Source organism: Stylophora pistillata, chromosome 2 (assembly GCF_964205215.1).
Source record: "Stylophora pistillata chromosome 2, jaStyPist1.2, whole genome shotgun sequence".
In the NCBI taxonomy this organism is placed as follows: Eukaryota; Metazoa; Cnidaria; class Anthozoa; order Scleractinia; family Pocilloporidae; genus Stylophora; species Stylophora pistillata.
The window spans coordinates 51,152,706-51,170,196 of NC_142520.1; the positions used below are offsets into that span (position 1 = coordinate 51,152,706).

Consider the following 17,491-nt stretch of genomic DNA (forward strand, 5'->3'; position numbering starts at 1 on the left):
GTAACAAGATGTAACGAATCTCATGGTCAGGCCATTTGTTTTCTTTAATTCTCAGGTGTTAATCATTTTTGTTAGTTAGGGGAAAATAAGACGGGAAAAGCTCTCAAAAACCTCACAACTACACTATGCGGTCCCATTTCGTCACATTTTGATATTACAAGATTTTGATCAGATTAGAAATTGAAGGTCATTTTGGCGGACTCTTTGATGTCAAATTAATCTTTTAATTTCTTAAATAACGAAGAACACGTTTATTATTCTTGTTATTGAAAATTTTTGTACAAGTACACCGGTGTCACTGATTTGGTATTTAATACTTAGGCTTCTTTGGGTAAACACGAACACGAAATTGACTTCTTCACCGCAAGACTCAAGTGGTTACCTCTTTTATAATTTCTTATTCATGATCTATCATTTATATACCACCACTGTGGCGAGCCTTGAAATCTTTTGGGCGACTTTTTCATTACTGAACACACGACGAGTCCTGTGTAATGGCCACCTTGAGAAACTTGATCCCAACCCTCTCATTTTTATCGGTCTTATAAACCTCCAGAGTGAGCCCCTTGCTGACTTTAAGTCGGTTAATGTAGCCAGCGGTCTTCTCAAAGCCATGGTCCTGCGCAGTGTAACATGAACCCCATCGCTGATCCAGCTTGAATGTGAACAAGAATCGACCGGGGTAGTACGAGTACTTGTTGACCTTAGGGAATTTTGTGTTTTTGTATTTTATTTCCGTCAGTGCATTCCCAGATGTCCCTTCAATTCCGTAACAAGGAGACTGACTCGCGTACGTCCTTCTGTCTGGCGCTTCGAATCCAATAAAATTGGTTCCATCCGACAAACCATATCTTATATCGCTGTCGTAACCTCGTCCACCAATTCTGACGTCATTGGCAACGGTTATTTCAACGGTCAGCGGTACGCAGTCTTTCAAGACGTCAGAAGCAAGCAATGGAATCTTTAGAAGTGCTGCATTCGACGTTTTGCCTGCGTTGAAGGTGATAAGATCTGCTGTTGTAGAATGCGAACTGTCAATGTAGGAGGCAAAGCCCTCTAGCCAAGCAGGCGTCATAGTCTGATGGTATATCAGTTTTTCCTGTGAAAAAAGAATTAAACTCATGAACAAACTAGATAAAAAGTCAGTCACGCGAATAATATTCGTATAATGTTTAGCTATTCTCTTTAAAATGGCGACTGAAATGTGAAATTTGTCAAATTTTTACTAAATCAGGGAAGGTTTGGACTTACTTGCAGTTCGCAGGCTTTTAGCGGGCCACATGCAGAGTGAGGGCATTGCTTGGCCTCGTCACCATACACCTGAGTATGAAGGAAAGTTAAAAAAAAAACATTTTCAATCGATCGAGAGCCTCTATTATGTCGCAGAATGAAGCAAGCTCTCCATCTACATCAGAACGTCTTTTGTTAAAAAAAAAAGTTGGGCGAGGTTGTGTAATTTATGCGTTATTGTATATATCATGATAGCTGCCTGTGAGAGAAAATGGGAACTTCAAACATATTTTTTTGTTACTTTTTTCAGTTGTGATTGTTTTTGCTATTGTTAAACTGTAGTTGAATTCTTATTGGATACGTTATCTGTTTCATCTGTTGTTATTTCCATCATAAGTTGAGGAAATATATATATTTTATTAACCAAGCGCGAGGGCCGTACTGGGAGAATATCGGCCCGAGCTCTTGACAATACGGACCGAGCGCAGCGAGGTCTGTACAAAAAAGACCTAGGGCCGATATTCTTCCAGTACGGTCCGGAGCAAGCTTGGTTTATAAGAGATTTATTATACGACTGAAGTTCAAAGGGACACAAGTGCGGTATCATTCGCGACCGTTCTGGACAGTGCCCGGTCCAATACTGAGAGAATATTGACCGGCAATAGAGCATTTTGATTGGTTGATTTTAGTTATTGGCCCTCTGACTGCCCGAATCGTGTAATAAGATATGTTAGCAAAACCGCATTTACAAATTAGATCCAATCGAGCCTTGGTGCAACTGATATCGTTACTTAATATGGATCTTCGTGTTTCATCCAAAAGATCGATTTTACTTTATTAAATATCGAGGGGAGAAAATAGCATTGACCATTAAAATACTGTCATAAGAATCCTACGTAGACAGTAGTTGGCATCACTTCAACAACAGTCATTGTGGTCAGAGATTTTTGTCACTTATACATGACTGATGTATAAAAAAACAGTCACGTTAAGTGAAGCCAACACAAACGTTCACCAGAAATAGTTCTCAGAATGGTCGTAACTAGAACAGCGTTCGTACTCTCTCGGTAACATGACATTTTCTGTCTTTCAAAACTCCTGTTTCCTCGATTTTCAGATTCTTAATTGTGCTCTCAAACGTTCGGTTCCTTAATTTCTTACCCTCAGTTATAACGTTATGCTGACACCTAAGTCAAAACTAAAGAAAAAACGAAACACTGTAGACTGTAAAGAGCAAGGTATTACTTACAGCAAGAACAAGAAGGGCAAAGACGGCGGCCAAGACTGCTACTTTAGCGTTCGAAGACTTCATCGAAAAAATTGATCTCTTTAGAAATGAATCAACAAGACACTCGGCGCGACAGCTTAGAAAAGAGAAATAACAGACTTTTAGATCAAGTCTGACTTAATTTTCCCTTTGCGGGGACTATAGAGAAAACGTTTAACAAAATGATAACCTGTTATAATGATATCACGCGCAGAATTGTTTTCGTTTTTAGACCAATCATTCCTTCTATCCGAATTTAAAAGGACAGGAACCGAATATTATTTATCCTGGAGATAAAAACATTTATAGAGTTCATTCACAGAGTTCAACACGGAAACACGGGTGGATATTCTTGGAGAGATCTGTTTGTTTGTTTGTTTTTTTTATGTACTTGCTTGTTTACATGGTTAACTATCAAAAGTAAATTGACTTTTTTTTTTTTCCATTAATTGATCGAAAACTGTTTAGTACTTCTTTGATATTCGCACCTCTTATAAAAAGTAATTAATCCAAAACCACATAGGCGTGTAGTATTTTCATTCTACCTGAAATGCATAGATTTTGACTGTAATTAAGGCTACTGTTATTAACAAACGTAAAACGTCTGGGCTAACGAAAATGAAATAAAACTGAGCCGTGGTTACTCTTGCCTTTTTGGTACAGTTAATAATTCATTTAATTAAGGTTCGGGCGCGCAAAACCCATCGGCCTATCGCCGCCACAGCTTCTGTCAGCTTCCACTACATGAAGCGGTTAGTTTGTCAAATGTCTACCCGACAGTTTGCATTTTTGTACTTCTTGATAAAGAGAGGCTCTGTCAGAGAAAAATGTCTCAGTTACCCTGGAACACGCGCACTATGACTCATGATCAGTCAGGGCTCGAGCCCTTTTGTTATTAGTATTTTTTAACCGTGTCTCCCTGATAAACTGTCCATGCATTTAATTTTCCACTCAATTTATGTTATTAAGCGGCCGTTAATAACAGACAATGAGAGATCAGTTATGATCATTTTGAGGGACATACTTATAGCTGCACTTACCACAGCGGCACGAATATCATATCATCATGTATCATGTCATGGTTCTTTAGTTTCTTAAAGCGCATGTGAGCTGATTTAACTTATCGAACCCTAACGCTCTATAAGCATTAAAATCATTAATATCATCTTTATACGAATGGGCAGGGTCTAATTTGCTTTTCGTTTGATCGAATTTAGAGCCACAAAAGCTGCCAAGACTTGGTCTTCTTGGTCAAACTCAGACAAGAATTGTGTGAACATTGAGATTGAGCCGGGACTTCCTATAGCTAGAGGGGGTTTTGCTGCCCTAATCAGCGACTTCTCGTCCCAAAAAACTAACAGCTCAACCAGCTCTTTGATGACTAGGAAAAATTAATAACTGAGTACAAAGTCACCTCAGTGAGTTAGAATTAGTTATCAATCACGTCAATTCTTTTTTTTTTGCTCTCACATTTTATTTAGTTGCAAAATTAATTTTCATCCAGATTCAATTAGCTAAAGTTTGGTTGAATAAAAGCCACCGTATTACATTGCATTCTACTGTTCTAACTGACCGTGCTGACCAAAAGTGATTGGTGAGCTACAGAGTCAGGTGACTCAAGGCGAAAAGTCTCTGTAATGAGGTTCTTTTCATTAATTACTGAACACAAGACGAGTCCTGTGTGATTGCCACCTTGATAAACTTGATTCCAACCCTCTCATTTTTATCGGTCTTGTAAACCTCCAGAGTAAGTCCCTTGCTGACCTTCAGTCGGTTAATGTAGCCAGCGGTCTTTACAAAGCCATGGTCCTGCGCAGTGTAACACGAACCCCATCGCTGATCCAACTTGAACGTGAATAAGAATCGACCGGGGTAGTACGAGTACTTGTTGACCTTAGGGAACTTTGTGTTTTTGTAACTTATTTTATTCAAGAATTTACCAGACTTTCCTTCAATTCCATAGCAAGGTGAAGACTTTCCATAGCTTTTCCTATCGGGAGCTTCAAAACCGATGAAAGTCTCCCCATCTGACAAGCCGTATCTGATGTCGCTGTCGTAAGCCTTTCCTCCAATGCTGACGTCATTGGCAACAGTGATTTCCACGGTCAGCGGTAAGCAGTCTTTCAAGACGTCGGCACAAATCAGAGGTACTTTCAAGAGGGCGGCGTCTTTGGTTCGGGGTCCTCTCACGGTGGAAGTTAATTGAAACGAGATCATGTCCGCTGTTGTGGTATGAGCAAGGTCAATGTACGAGGCATGGCCTTCGAGCCAAGCTGGAGTCATGGTTTGATGATAAATCAACCTATCCTAAAACGCAGAACGACAGCAATTTATGATTTCTCTATGTGCATGTGTTCGGGGAGAAAAGGGAGAGATCTGTCTAGAAACGGGATTTTAATGTATAGTGATGTTATTCTCCACAAAACATAAGAATTATCTTTCATTGGTTTAATTTGTCAAAATAGCAATAAAAAAGTGGGCGGCCAACCTGAAGTTTACAGGATTTCGGCGGACCACACGATGGATGTGGGCATTGGAAACCTTCCTCGCATCTTACCTGCATGATAAAAAAAAAAGTAAAAAGAGAAAAATAAGGATACGATCAAATGAGAAATACTGCGAGCCTGTGCAACGATTCCTCCTCAAAAGCAAGAGGTCAGTTAGAAGAATCTTAAGGAGACCCTGGCAAATATCTTGCTGTCGAGACCCTCGCTGAGCTAATACGGTGCTTTGTCAACCTCGTCCCCAGGGTCTCTCATCTTTCCGCCCCTTGGAGGGAGATAAGGGTGGGAAGATGAGAGACCCTGGGAACGAGGTTGGTGCTTTCCATCCATTTATCAGCTTTCCAACGAAGACAAGAAAAACAAACAGCATGAGCTAAAACAAAGACATAACATTTTAAACCGAAAATTCGTTAGCTTACAAAAACCGTTTGTTGACGGTTAATTGATTTCCCCTGGGCTTGAATAAAATGGTGGTTTTTAGACATAGAAATGAAAAAACTCTGTAATGCGGTAAATCTAACATCGTTAAATGTTTAATCTAAAAGGATAGTCAACGAGTTTGGATAGACTAGTCACGGCTTTTAAGAACTTCTTCCACCGCTTTATAGCAAAGGCAATCTTCCAAAAATTTCCGCTGTTTACGGCCAGTAGGCTCAGTTATTATCAAAGGACGATTCTAGTGATATGTAGGTCGACAATGATGTACTTACTTTTGAGTAAAGAAGAGAAATAACTGCTACCAAAGTCAGTTTAGCCACTTGAGACTTCATGGTAATGTTCCTTTGAAATGAAATTGACACTCGTTGCGGGAATACTTAGCGAGGAACTTAGCGAGTCTGACTTCACTTTTGTCTCTTTTATTGAAATATAGTGTAAGATTTTGACAAATTTGAACTCAAAACAAAACTGCATGTTTATCGTTTTCAACCAATCCAATTAAACAATGAAATTTCATGAAATGGCAACCCAGTGATAGAAACCCTGTGGGTTTTTTTCGATGACTGATCTCTGATTAATAAACAGAATTCGAAGGATATAAGAAGGAGAAGTATCTAATTGCACCACATTCTCTTGGATTTGACTTAATCGATATTCCTTTGAGAGATATTTCAACCTCTCTCATCGGAAAACTGCATAGAAAAAATATCCAAAGTGTTCCATTTAGTTCTAGAAACAACGGGTAGCCAAGATTTCCACTCAGTAGGTGTTCTTGTTTATTACGCGGGGCAATTGCAGTTTAAATTGTGTTTAGTTTGATCATTCACAGAGCCATTATGACCGAGTTGTCCTAAAGAATTCTGAAGACCACCTAATCATGACAGCATTTCAGCTTCCTTCCCTGTCCCAATTTTCATCGACCTAGAGTTTTCCGCTCAATTTTGATAATTTGTGGACAGTATTTTGAATAACACTGAGCGTAAAATGTCGAAATATTTACATAGTGTTATGATCACCTGTTTAGTTAAAAGAAATACCTGATCTTAAAGAAGTATTTAATATTTTAGGTTGTGATATTTGTGAAAGCAGCCAGCCAGAAAATATCTATTGATTTGCAGAATTAGCGCGTGAAAATGTGGCCCTTATGGTTTTATTTCAAATGCAGTTAATTTTAAACGGAAAATATGATGTAGTTTGACAAAACCCCTATAACAAGTAGTATTACTTTTAAATGAACTGGTTGATAATCGATTTCGCATCATTTTCTTTTTCAGATCAAGGTTATCAGTTTACTATTTTCGCACTTTCCGCTAGTTTGAAAATGCAGCGCATCGTAGTGTCTTTGTTTATCTTCAATTTAAATCACACTTCCTCGTTACATTTTTTTAGAACTTTTGTTTGTCTAAGCGGGTAAATGAACTGCCCAAGATCTCCTTAATTGTTACAAAGATACTGAGGTTAAAGAAACTAAATACTTTAGAAATTATGAATAGTAAAGAACAATCGATAAATAAATAAATAGTATATAATAAGGTATTTCTATGAGAGCGGCAGGAAGCACGCAATCGGACAATTCGATTAATTTCACAGTTTTTGAGTTTTAAAATAATGTACATACTAATAAGACAGGAATCTCCATTAACCAGAGTGATAAAGAAATATTTCTTCATTTTAATCTTAAAATAATTTCTTTTCGATAAACCATAAGATGATGTTGATATTTTTAAGGTTGTAATGTTGCTAATTTAACCTGTTCTCCCAGGCTCCATTTCCTTCTCACCCGTCACTCACTCCAGGGACAGAAAAAAACAGATTTCATGGAAGCGAGGTTGAACCTGACGGGGTAATGCTCTGATGTCATCCAAGATGGCGTCCAAAATGGTGGCAACTTTGGGTTGTGATAAGAAATGCTCATGATAACACCCAGGGATTTAGGCTCATCCTCAATTGGCAAAATAGAGATAACTTTGCCTTATGAACAGTTTAGATTCAATAGTTTCTTTCCGCGGCCTTTCCTCAATCTTAGAGCAAATTGAACGACCTAGATTTCTATGGTCATTTCTTATATCTGTTAGCTAAGATGGTAATCATTATCAAAACATGGTTTGTTTCTGTCTGTAACTAACTTAAGAGGAGGACAGAATAGAACCCGATCGAGGTCAAACAAAGGAACGGTATTTATACATGTACAATACATTTGAGGTAAAAATATACACCTCTACTCATGCAATATGCAATGGCGTTTATCTCAAATCACGGCTTCCGGTTTAGAAGTCTTGAAATTTATGGACAGTATTGAATTATCGGCTTCTTTCTTACAAGGTCAAGGACCGTTGATTTAGAGTTGTACTTAGCTTATGCGTCAACTTCTGGCGGATATTTCTATGTCATGAACGAAGACAATATTATACCATATTGCTAGAAAGCAACTCAGCAGCATTCTTTAGAGTCAATTTAGTCTTTTCCTGCTAAAAGAGGCCCGCATATAAAGCAATCTTTAGTATGGCGTTTCTGTGGATTGTTCTTACCTTCGTAGGACAAGTAGCTGTCATCTGCAAGGTAAGTGAATTTGTATGTTGCGTTTTTTCACGACGAATAGAAATTTGGCAGAGCATCGACTAGGTCCAATGATCACTATAGATAAAGTTGTATCTGTTCGCAGGCATGCACGAAAGGATGAAAATTATAATCATCGAAGGACTAAAAGCCAATCAACGCTGAACATGTGTAAAATTACCTTTCTGGAATTGCTCACGAAAAGCAATTCAAGGAGAACGAAAAACTCCACAACAACGAGTCTGCGAAGTTCTAATCCTTAGATCAACTGAAGTTTGCTAGACTTCATAAATCAATCGACAAAATTTCGCTCTTTGAAGAAATTTTTTAATTTCGTTTCCTTCGTTTGGAATGACGATTTAAAATGTCCCTTAGGGGCTCACCCTAAACTGCCTATGAGAGAGATTTATCTCCTCCATTAATCAAATGTTTTTAATTAACCTCCGATCCACTGTCTTTGTTTTATTTGCAGGGGGATGTTGTATACCATCAGACTATGTCTCCATTCTGGCTGGAGTCGCACGCGTCTTACATCGACAGTCAACGCACAACAACCAATGAGCAGATCACTTTTAATAAGGGTTCAGCGAGACACGCCCTGCTTTTAAAAGTTCCCATGCTCCTTCCCGGTGTTGTCACGAGTAACAGCCGGCTGACCGTTAAGATAACAGTGGCTAATGACGTCACAATCGGGACCACCGAGGAGAGCGATAACAGATACGGTGTATCAGACGGCACGAATTTTATCGGATTTCATGTTCCTGATAAAGCAAGTTATGTCAACCGCCCACCCTGTTATGGGGTAGAAGGACCATCTGGTTCGGGTTTATTCGGATTGAATTACATCAATCGTGCATCAACTAAAGCGCAGGATTCTTTCTACCCGGGTCAGGTTGAGTTCACTATAAAGTTGGATGAACGCTGGGGTTCGTGTTATACCGCACATGATGCTGGGTATACAAACGTAGCGAAATTTAACAGGCGACTGGTGATCAGTAATGGCCTAAGTCTAGAAGTTTACAAAGACGAAGCAAATGAAAGAGTTGGCATCAAGTACATTGAAGTTATCATTGTACAAGATGGCTAACTTGCTTAAGTTATACTGCAGAACATTTTTTAACGTATTGAACCAGTATTAAACAAGTATTGGACCGATATTGCGCCAGTATCGAACGTAGGCGGCAATGTAATAATTGTATTGTAAAAGTACCGTAAACCAATCATTATTTATCGCCTGCAGGGGAAAGTGAACGATTTCTGGGGTATTACTTGACTTTCAGGGGGATCAGGGGGGGGGGGAATCAGTCGTCGCTAACAGAATATAAGGGGCCATAGGACCGTCACAACCAAAATGCTCCAGCCTTCTCTCCCCATCCTGGTGATAAATAAAGAACTGGCTTCTTAGGGGGCAATGCAATATTGTTCTGTAAAAGTTTCGTAAGTATTAACAGTGTTGAAATATCTCAAATATTACAGGCTGCACGGTATGAAGTACTGTTTTGACATTATTTGTATTATTTTGTTACTTTTTAAAAAAGCCAGAAAAAAAAAACTAAGATAAACATAATGGCAAGGAACTAAAGCATTGTCTGAGAAGAATCTAACCACCTTGTTGTCACTAAATATGATATTTTCCATGTATTTTATTAACTGCATACGATACAGTCTGAGCCGTAAGCTTAGCTTCAATACAATTCTAATGTATACTGGCCTTTCTCTAGTTTAAATTTGTTTGCTTTCAGATAAGTATTATTTCGTCTCGGATAACTGTAAGGTCGTTAGTTTTGAACAAGGGTTTTGAAGAAACATTTATTCTATTCAAACCAGGAACAAAAACAATATGTTTTAAAACGGAACCGTGACTGAAACGTTTTACAGAACGTTCGAGATTAGAGTTACGTCTAGAAATTTTCTTCGGGATTTTTTAAGCCAAATACTGGACTTTTTAGGTTCTGCGGTTCTTTAATTTGCCGCCAACAGATGACTAGTTTCTATACACTTTGCTGAATGCTGGTATTTTGTTGACGTCAGCAGTTTTGATTTGCTCCGCTTTCGACCTGAATTACCTTAGCTTAGAAATGGAGGCCCGCCAAGAATAGAAAATAGCAACGTCTTTAGATATTCCCGAAGCAGCTGTGAGGGCGCCTCCGACTAAAGATCGGTAAGTACAGTGTGGTGAATGTTAACTATGTTATATCAAGCACTCGACGTTGTATCTTGACGTTTTAAAGTATTCCTGACGGTAAGTGTGAAACATGTTATTAATATCGACTGTCAAGAGCGCTGCTGCCGTCCCATATCATTTTCTTAATATAACAGTGTTCTCATGTGGTTGGGTCGTTAATAAATATATCTGAAATGGAACAATTACACACTAGATAGCAAATATTGAATGAATTCCTCGTATTTTGAATTGAAATTTACCTTTACTCATGCATGCCAACAATCCCCACAAATTTTTACCGATGGAAGATGGCAGAGGGTATGCTAGATTGAAAGGGGTGTTTTCTTGTTTTTAAGCATAGTAGCTGGATTTTAGACCAATCACTGTACCATGTTGCAACACAGTACTTTATATTTGATGATGTGGTTGTGTCCAGTATGGGTCATGTAAGCTTCGGGATACGTCAAGGATACTACATCAAGCATTGTGCTAATAGGCCTGAGTGTGCCGCCGCATTCTTCAAACCTAATTAGCTTCTTTACATTTTGAGAAGACTTTTGTATGACGGACATCGAGAAAGACAATCAAATGGGAATAATAAGGATTATCTATGTTTTTGTTCTATTTCCTGTCTTGAGCGAAGTAAGTGAATTTTTCTGTTTTAAAACTGGACAAAATCAATGTACAGGGTAATGGTTATTTGTCAGGAGTCACATTTGTATGTCGCAAAATCCGACATCAGCTTACATACATCATGAATATATGGTAATGTTCGTGACAAACTAACTCAAATCCCTTGGATTAGTTGAAAGACTCCTCGAATTTGACTCATAGATTAAGAAAAGGCGATACATTCTAGCTAGGAAAATGAAAATGACTTGCTTATAAGGCTTTTATTTGAACTAATTCATAAATCATGACCGAGGTTTGAAGTCATTTAGGAGTGGAATTGTACTTGTTTTAAGCAGCTCAGTCGTTTGAGTCGTCAACTTAGCCATGAGGCTAACTATAGTGGATCAATCATCGGAAGAAAAAAACTAAACAATCTCTCATTCGCTTGCATGATGCCGGCGACATAGTTGATTCTCAGAGTCTTGACTAGAAGCTTGTAATATAAGAACCTTACAACTGCATATCAGCGCCTTGACTTGCAAACCAATCTCTGTTGATTGGTTTTATCAACTGAGTTGATAATGTAATTTGGCCACCGTAAAGGATTTCAAAGCTGACGTTTCAAGCGTTAGCCCTTCGTTTCGTTCTGACGAAGGGCTAACGCTCAAAAGGTCAGCTTTGAAATCCTTTACGGTGGCCAAATTACATTATCAACTCAGCTGATAAAACCAAACTACCTTGTTACCCCCATCGACGCAGCGCCATAGTTTCTTTAGAAACTTATACACTTTAATCACATCTCTGTTAGTATTTTTTTGCACATGCGTGCGAAATCAGAATTTCATAAAATTAAAAAATCCTCGAGGGACAATAGCAGTTGTTCTCAGTCTTGATTTGGAAAAATAGTTAATATTTCTAATTCAACTTCCCTTACAGGGAGAAATTCTTTACCACCAGACTATGACTCCATCTTGGCTAGAAGCGCATGCGTCTTACATTGACAGCTCTCGTACATCAACCACTGAATTACTTACATTCAACGCAGGCTCAGTAGCTCAGAGAGCTCTCCTGAAAGTTCCTTTGATACCCCCTGGCGCTTTAAGATCTTCTACTCCGCTGACCATTGAAATCACAGTAGCAAATGACGTCAGCATTGGACAGGTCGTTGACAGTGATACTCGATATGGAGTGTCAGATGGTGCAAGATTTATTGGATTTCAAACGCGAGACAGGACAAATTACAACAACATGCATCCATGTTATGGAGTGGAAGGTGTACCTGGTAAAACTTTATCCCCTCACCGATATATTTCACAAGCAACTAGTAAGCCACGCCAGTTCATGTACCCAGGTCGTTTCGTCTTCACCATTAAGTTGGATGAACGCTGGGGCTCGTGTTACACTCCGCATGACGGAGGATACGTGAAGAATATTGGCTACAATAACCGACTGATGCTCAGTAAAGGTCTGACATTTGAAGTCTATTCAGAGGACTCGAAGGACAGAGTTGGTATCAAGTATATTAAAGTGGTCCTCATACAAGACGTTTAGGACTAGGATGACTGAGAGGGAACAAAACTTTGATAAAAAGAAGCATCATTATAGTTTTTTAGAACACTTAAGTAATACTTCAATCGCTAAATTTATTGTAAAAATTGGTTCAAGAGTGCAAATCGTACTTATCACCCTTAAAAATACATTTGATGAACAATTTCTTCAAAATATAGTTCTCACTACCTTTACTTTTCTTTACAATAGTTAAGGATTTTTTTTAATTTTCCAGAACTAGGCAAATGTATAGTTACAATTAACTCTTTCCAAGTAGAAAAATCTGTTGATTTGGCACGCAGTAAAACAAAACATTGCATGTAACTGATGTACAGTTACTTCGAAACAACGATTTGATTTCATTTGCCTTAATAAATTATGAACATATTTAAGACAAACCAAGCATTGGAGGTTTAGAGCTTGAAAAACTTAGGCCACAATGCTATCCTTCTGTATATTTTGAGTTCTTCACAGATCCGACATCGCAATTAACAAAAAAAATTAAATAATGTACTAGATGCACTTAAAAGTAAATCATACGACCTCGTTCCCAGGAAATTTTCCCTTACTTGGAGGTGGGGCTTTGGGAACGAGGTTGGCAATTCAAAGTAATGATGGCTGCGAGAGAGTTAATTTCGCTTAATTTTGCTTATTATGAAAAACACGAAGCAGCAAACATCGTAGCCCTTCTTAACACAGCTGTATTTCGCTCAGCTTTCTGGGTACTTGAATAATTTGCTTGGCATTATGGGTACCCAATACATTACAACTAGTAACATATAGACTAGTTTGCTATGTTTGTCTAGAAGCCCAAGTGAAATATTTCCTATGGAATTGTCGTAAACGATATTACTATCTTGAGTTTTGGAGACTCTTTAAACCGACTTAACTTTTGGGTTCTACGAAGTTTTTTTAAAGTTACGTGTTTAATATTTACGTTCAAGTTTAAATAGCTATCTTAGGATTTTATTGACGACATAAAAACTGCCGTTAAATTCCCGAAATCGCCATTTACAATGGATCGCCAGTGCAATATCATTTTTTCTCACCAGTCTCATTTTCCATGGATAACCTCTGCGGATGTCATTATCATGCTAAAATGACAGCAAAAAGGAAATAAAGGGCCAGAAGCAAACACCATGAAGGAAATGCAATGACCCCTCCTTGCAGACATAGAGCGTGCCTTGGACACCCACACTCATCAGGCCATGACGTCTTCTCTAATGAGAATGGAACGTACCAACTATCAAACAAAGATCCGGCAGATCTTCTGTCGCAAAAATTGTTGGAGAAACGGGTAACCCTGATGCGAGAATTATTAATAAGTCTTTACGGACCAGTAACAACAGGAGGTAACCTCCCGGTTAGCTCAATGGATAGAGCGCTGGACTGTTGTGCGGGAGGTCGAGGGCTCGAGCCCCGGCCGGACCAACACTGAGGATCTTAAAATAATTGAGAAGAATTTGCTGCCTTTCTATAACATCAAGAAATGGTTGGATATTCTTCTCGGATAGGGACGATTAAATGGAGGTTCCGTCTCCTGCAGGGTTGGGGGTAGGAGACGTTAATTTCCCGCGCACGAGATTACTGTGTGATGGATGTCCTCTCCTGGGGTGGGATGGGTGGGTTTATTGGGCCCGCAGTAATCGGCGCAAGCTGTTGTGGTGTCCCTGTCAGTTGGCGAAGCTAAAATAAAATAAAATGAAATGGGGTAATTAGGTAGCGCTTTGGACAATTAGTGGATTTTAGCGCTATATAAATAAAATTATTATTATTATTATTATTAAAATGTCAATCCCAGGTTCTCTCTCTTCTGCCATGGTTTGCATTGCATGAGATCGAGGCCATTTAAACCCGACCAAGATGGCGTCAGTATATGCGTAGTGCTAGTTCTCTATTGTCGAGCGTAATAAATCCAACGACAAGCAACTCGGCCCTCGACCTCTTCCCGACAACCACTGCGTTAACTTCCTACAAGCGCGAGTTTTCTAGGGATCCGCGGTTGTTGCTACGTACAGCGACTCAGAATCTTGGCTAGCTCACTTCCGCGTCTTTTCCCTTGGTATTTGCCTCGAATGGGAAAGATCCTATCGCTCACAAGAAGAGGGGGCTCCACGCAAACGCAGCAATTAACACTCCTTCCCAGGTCACTCAGAGAATCTGCAGTCATTAGAGGAGCCAGTCGAAGTAGAGCAACCAAACTAGAATGGCTAATGAGCTACCTCACGAAATCGTGGCGGGTAATTTATCAGATGAAAGTGGACATGGAGAGGAATTTGAAGGGGCAAAGAGAAATCTATTTAGGGACAAGGGTTATGTTTCACCACGGCAAGAAGTTAAATGTGAAAGTTTGGCAATTTTAGATGGAGAGAACTACAGTGGCTTTGAAGATTTGGATGTCAATATGGCTAGGCTCCATTTTCAACATGAACTACCTCTGGACTATATGATCACAGAACGGATTGGACGTGGAGCCTTTGGCTGCTGCTTCTTAGTTGAGAAGCAAACTGACTCGCTACAAACTGATAACCGTCATGTTGTTCTGAAAGTAATCCATGGTATGTTTGAGCCAAGACGTCCAGTACTCTTTTATAAGACTTGCTCATTATACACCATTATGATAGGCGTTTGACTCTTGAAAACCTGAAATTCATTGTAGGTATGCTCAAGTTTCTCCATACTGAGCATGCAGAAGTTCATGGAGACCTTAATCCTAGCAACATGATGTACTCCATTAAAGATTTAACAAGAGAAATGTGGAGGCCAGAGAAGTCTTGGGGGCCTAAAGAGAGGGTGAAAAGGTTGCATCAGGCCATACAAATTCATGTCATGTTTGACTTTATAGATGAGTGGTTTTCCATGGAAGATGAGCAAATTGCCTGTATCATTGATGCAGACATTGGTGGAAAGATTGGAGAAGCTAAGTTTGTTGTGAATCATCGTCACCATGACCCACGCAACGCTACCTGGCAGGTGTCAGATGATGTGATTGGACTCATGAACTGGGTAGTTTTAAAAACTGGTCACGAAATCAGCAGCCATGCTACTAGAGGAATTGAATATGCTATCAGCCTTGAGTCTTTGAAGTATCTGCATGCCAATATTATTGACTTATACAGAGAGTTGAGTAACCATTTTATTTATGGCTTTATAGTAGATGCACCGAAAGAGCCATTCAAATTAAAGCTGATGCCTGGTAAGTGCTACCTGGATGAGCTGCTTGTGGGCAAATTCTTGCATTTTGAGTCCTTCAAAGGGCCTTATTCTCTTTCATCTTCCACAAATACAGTCACTTCTTGTATTAGGTTAGAAGCCCTGGAAGTTATACAAGCAGAACCAGTCAACCTAGGAGACCTTTGTAATGCATTCTCCAAGGTTGCAAAGGCTGCATCAGACGAGGAAAGGTATCATACCACCTTGACTACTGTACTTAACATGCTTACCAGTCCTAGTCTGCTTGGAGGTGCTATTTTTGTGGTTGTTGACAAGGGGCACAAGAATGATGTGAAAATAACAACATTAGACAAGGACTGCCTCAACCAAGTGTGTCAAATGAAGACTAGAAAAGTAGACAACCCATTTTTCCCACATCTCCTGCATGCCTTCTGCACTCCTAATGAATCAGATCGCTGGGAGGAGTCGCTCCTTGATGATCTTGCGGCACATTGTGGAGAGAGTTTGTTGGAAATGTCATTGGAGCTTGCAGCCTTGAAAATGCAGCCAAAGGATGGTGCCTTTGTGCTTTCACACAGTGGTACAGTTCTAGCCGCTGCAGCACAGCTAGAGTTCATTCCACAACACTATCAACTTTGTAAAGCCAATGGGATACGGTTTGGCACTGCAGAGTGGATGAGACTTAAGAATGTGGATGGGGTTGTCTTTGTAAGATCTGATGCAGGAGATGTACATGTCATGTTACCACATGGGAAAACATTATGTAAGCCCAAAGAGTACCCTTGGTTGGGTGAGGATGGCCAGAAATTACCTCTGGTACTGTGCATTGAAGATTGCAAAAAGGAGAAGAATCAAGAGAGCTGAAATGAACATAGGAAATGTAATCTAATAAAATTTCAAGGTAACTGGAAACAGCCATCAAGGGGATTAGATCTCTGTAAAGGTTATTCTTCAAGTGATGCAAAAAGTTGTAGGAAAAGGAAAGTAAAGAAAAAACTCTTTAAATTTTAAAGACTGTACTAAATTACAGGTATCGATCTCTATAAATAATATTATGTAACAAGAAAAACAATCTAGACCCAAAACTGATATGCAAAAAAGAGAATAGGGAACAAAATGGAAACTTAAATATATCTTGGTTATGTTTCAGGCATTTCCCTTGTAAGTTCAGAGCTTCCGTAGTATGTAAAGACTGTTTTTTTAATTTGTGTACGGAATCACTCTGGTAATCGTTAGTATATATGAAAATTAAGTTTTTAAAAAATATTTTAATGGGCCATTTTTGATATGTTAAAATTCAAGCTTGGCTCTGAGGCTCGAGGAAATAAAACAAAAGAGATGATATTGAGGTTGAGGGATGAATAATTAATGTCTTTTGTTTTATTCCCCCAAGCCTCAGAGCCATGTCAGAATTTTGATATATTGAGGATGGCCTATATATTGTGCCCTGATATACTCTGACACAGTTGTTGTATTTTGAGCAAGCTGAAATATTACAACTGCCAAATAGCACTGAGCATTTTAGGTGTTTTTTGAATTTAATTAAGGAAAAGCATAGCAGTTGTTTATTGCTACAAAGTACCTCAGTCCCGAGCCATTTTCATCATCATAACTTTTACTCTCATCTTCCACATCTAGCCTCTTATTCAATAACTCTACAGCTCACTTTAATCTTGTTCACTACACCACTCAAAAGCCTACCCCTTGCCTCCCCATTACAATTCTTCCCAGTCTTTAATCTCTATCCCTTTTTCTCCCTGCTTGTTATTTGTCCTTTTCAACCTCTCACTTCAATCCCTCTGCCGAAAAGCCCTGCCCCACCCTAGTCTCATAAGATCTTCCACTGCCAAATGGTTGTACATTTCAGCTATAGTTACACACAGGGTGGGCCCTGGGTATGAGATCAACCCCACCCCTCCACCCCTTACACTTCACTCTTCAATTTTGATCTCCCAGCTACAGTTACACAGTAAGGATCTGGTTACTAGATTAACCCCA

At 39.2% G+C, this 17,491-nt stretch overlaps 4 protein-coding genes across 4 annotated transcripts; 2 read left to right on the forward strand and 2 right to left on the reverse strand.

Annotated features, from left to right (window-relative positions):
- Nucleotides 1-203: 203 nt before the first annotated feature.
- LOC111342169 (uncharacterized) lies at nucleotides 204-2,666 on the reverse strand. The gene is made up of 3 exons (XM_022949220.2): nucleotides 2,480-2,666; nucleotides 1,252-1,320; nucleotides 204-1,099 (listed from the first exon to the last, which is right to left on the reverse strand). Exons 1-3 carry the CDS (start codon nucleotides 2,540-2,542, stop codon nucleotides 467-469), a joined length of 765 nt encoding a protein of 254 aa, XP_022804955.2. The 5' UTR covers nucleotides 2,543-2,666; the 3' UTR covers nucleotides 204-466.
- Nucleotides 2,667-3,946: 1,280 nt separating this feature from the next.
- On the reverse strand, nucleotides 3,947-5,863 carry LOC111342166 (uncharacterized). The gene is made up of 3 exons (XM_022949217.2): nucleotides 5,712-5,863; nucleotides 4,986-5,054; nucleotides 3,947-4,804 (listed from the first exon to the last, which is right to left on the reverse strand). Exons 1-3 carry the CDS (start codon nucleotides 5,769-5,771, stop codon nucleotides 4,154-4,156), a joined length of 780 nt encoding a protein of 259 aa, XP_022804952.1. The 5' UTR covers nucleotides 5,772-5,863; the 3' UTR covers nucleotides 3,947-4,153.
- A 1,976-nt stretch (nucleotides 5,864-7,839) lies between these two features.
- On the forward strand, nucleotides 7,840-9,707 carry LOC111342167 (uncharacterized). The gene is made up of 2 exons (XM_022949219.2): nucleotides 7,840-7,998; nucleotides 8,468-9,707. Exons 1-2 carry the CDS (start codon nucleotides 7,942-7,944, stop codon nucleotides 9,080-9,082), a joined length of 672 nt encoding a protein of 223 aa, XP_022804954.1. The 5' UTR covers nucleotides 7,840-7,941; the 3' UTR covers nucleotides 9,083-9,707.
- An 831-nt stretch (nucleotides 9,708-10,538) lies between these two features.
- On the forward strand, nucleotides 10,539-14,028 carry LOC148740188 (uncharacterized). Its single transcript, XM_088748391.1, has 2 exons — nucleotides 10,539-10,801; nucleotides 11,708-14,028. Exons 1-2 carry the CDS (start codon nucleotides 10,721-10,723, stop codon nucleotides 12,320-12,322), a joined length of 696 nt encoding a protein of 231 aa, XP_088604517.1. The 5' UTR covers nucleotides 10,539-10,720; the 3' UTR covers nucleotides 12,323-14,028.
- Nucleotides 14,029-17,491: the final 3,463 nt, after the last annotated feature.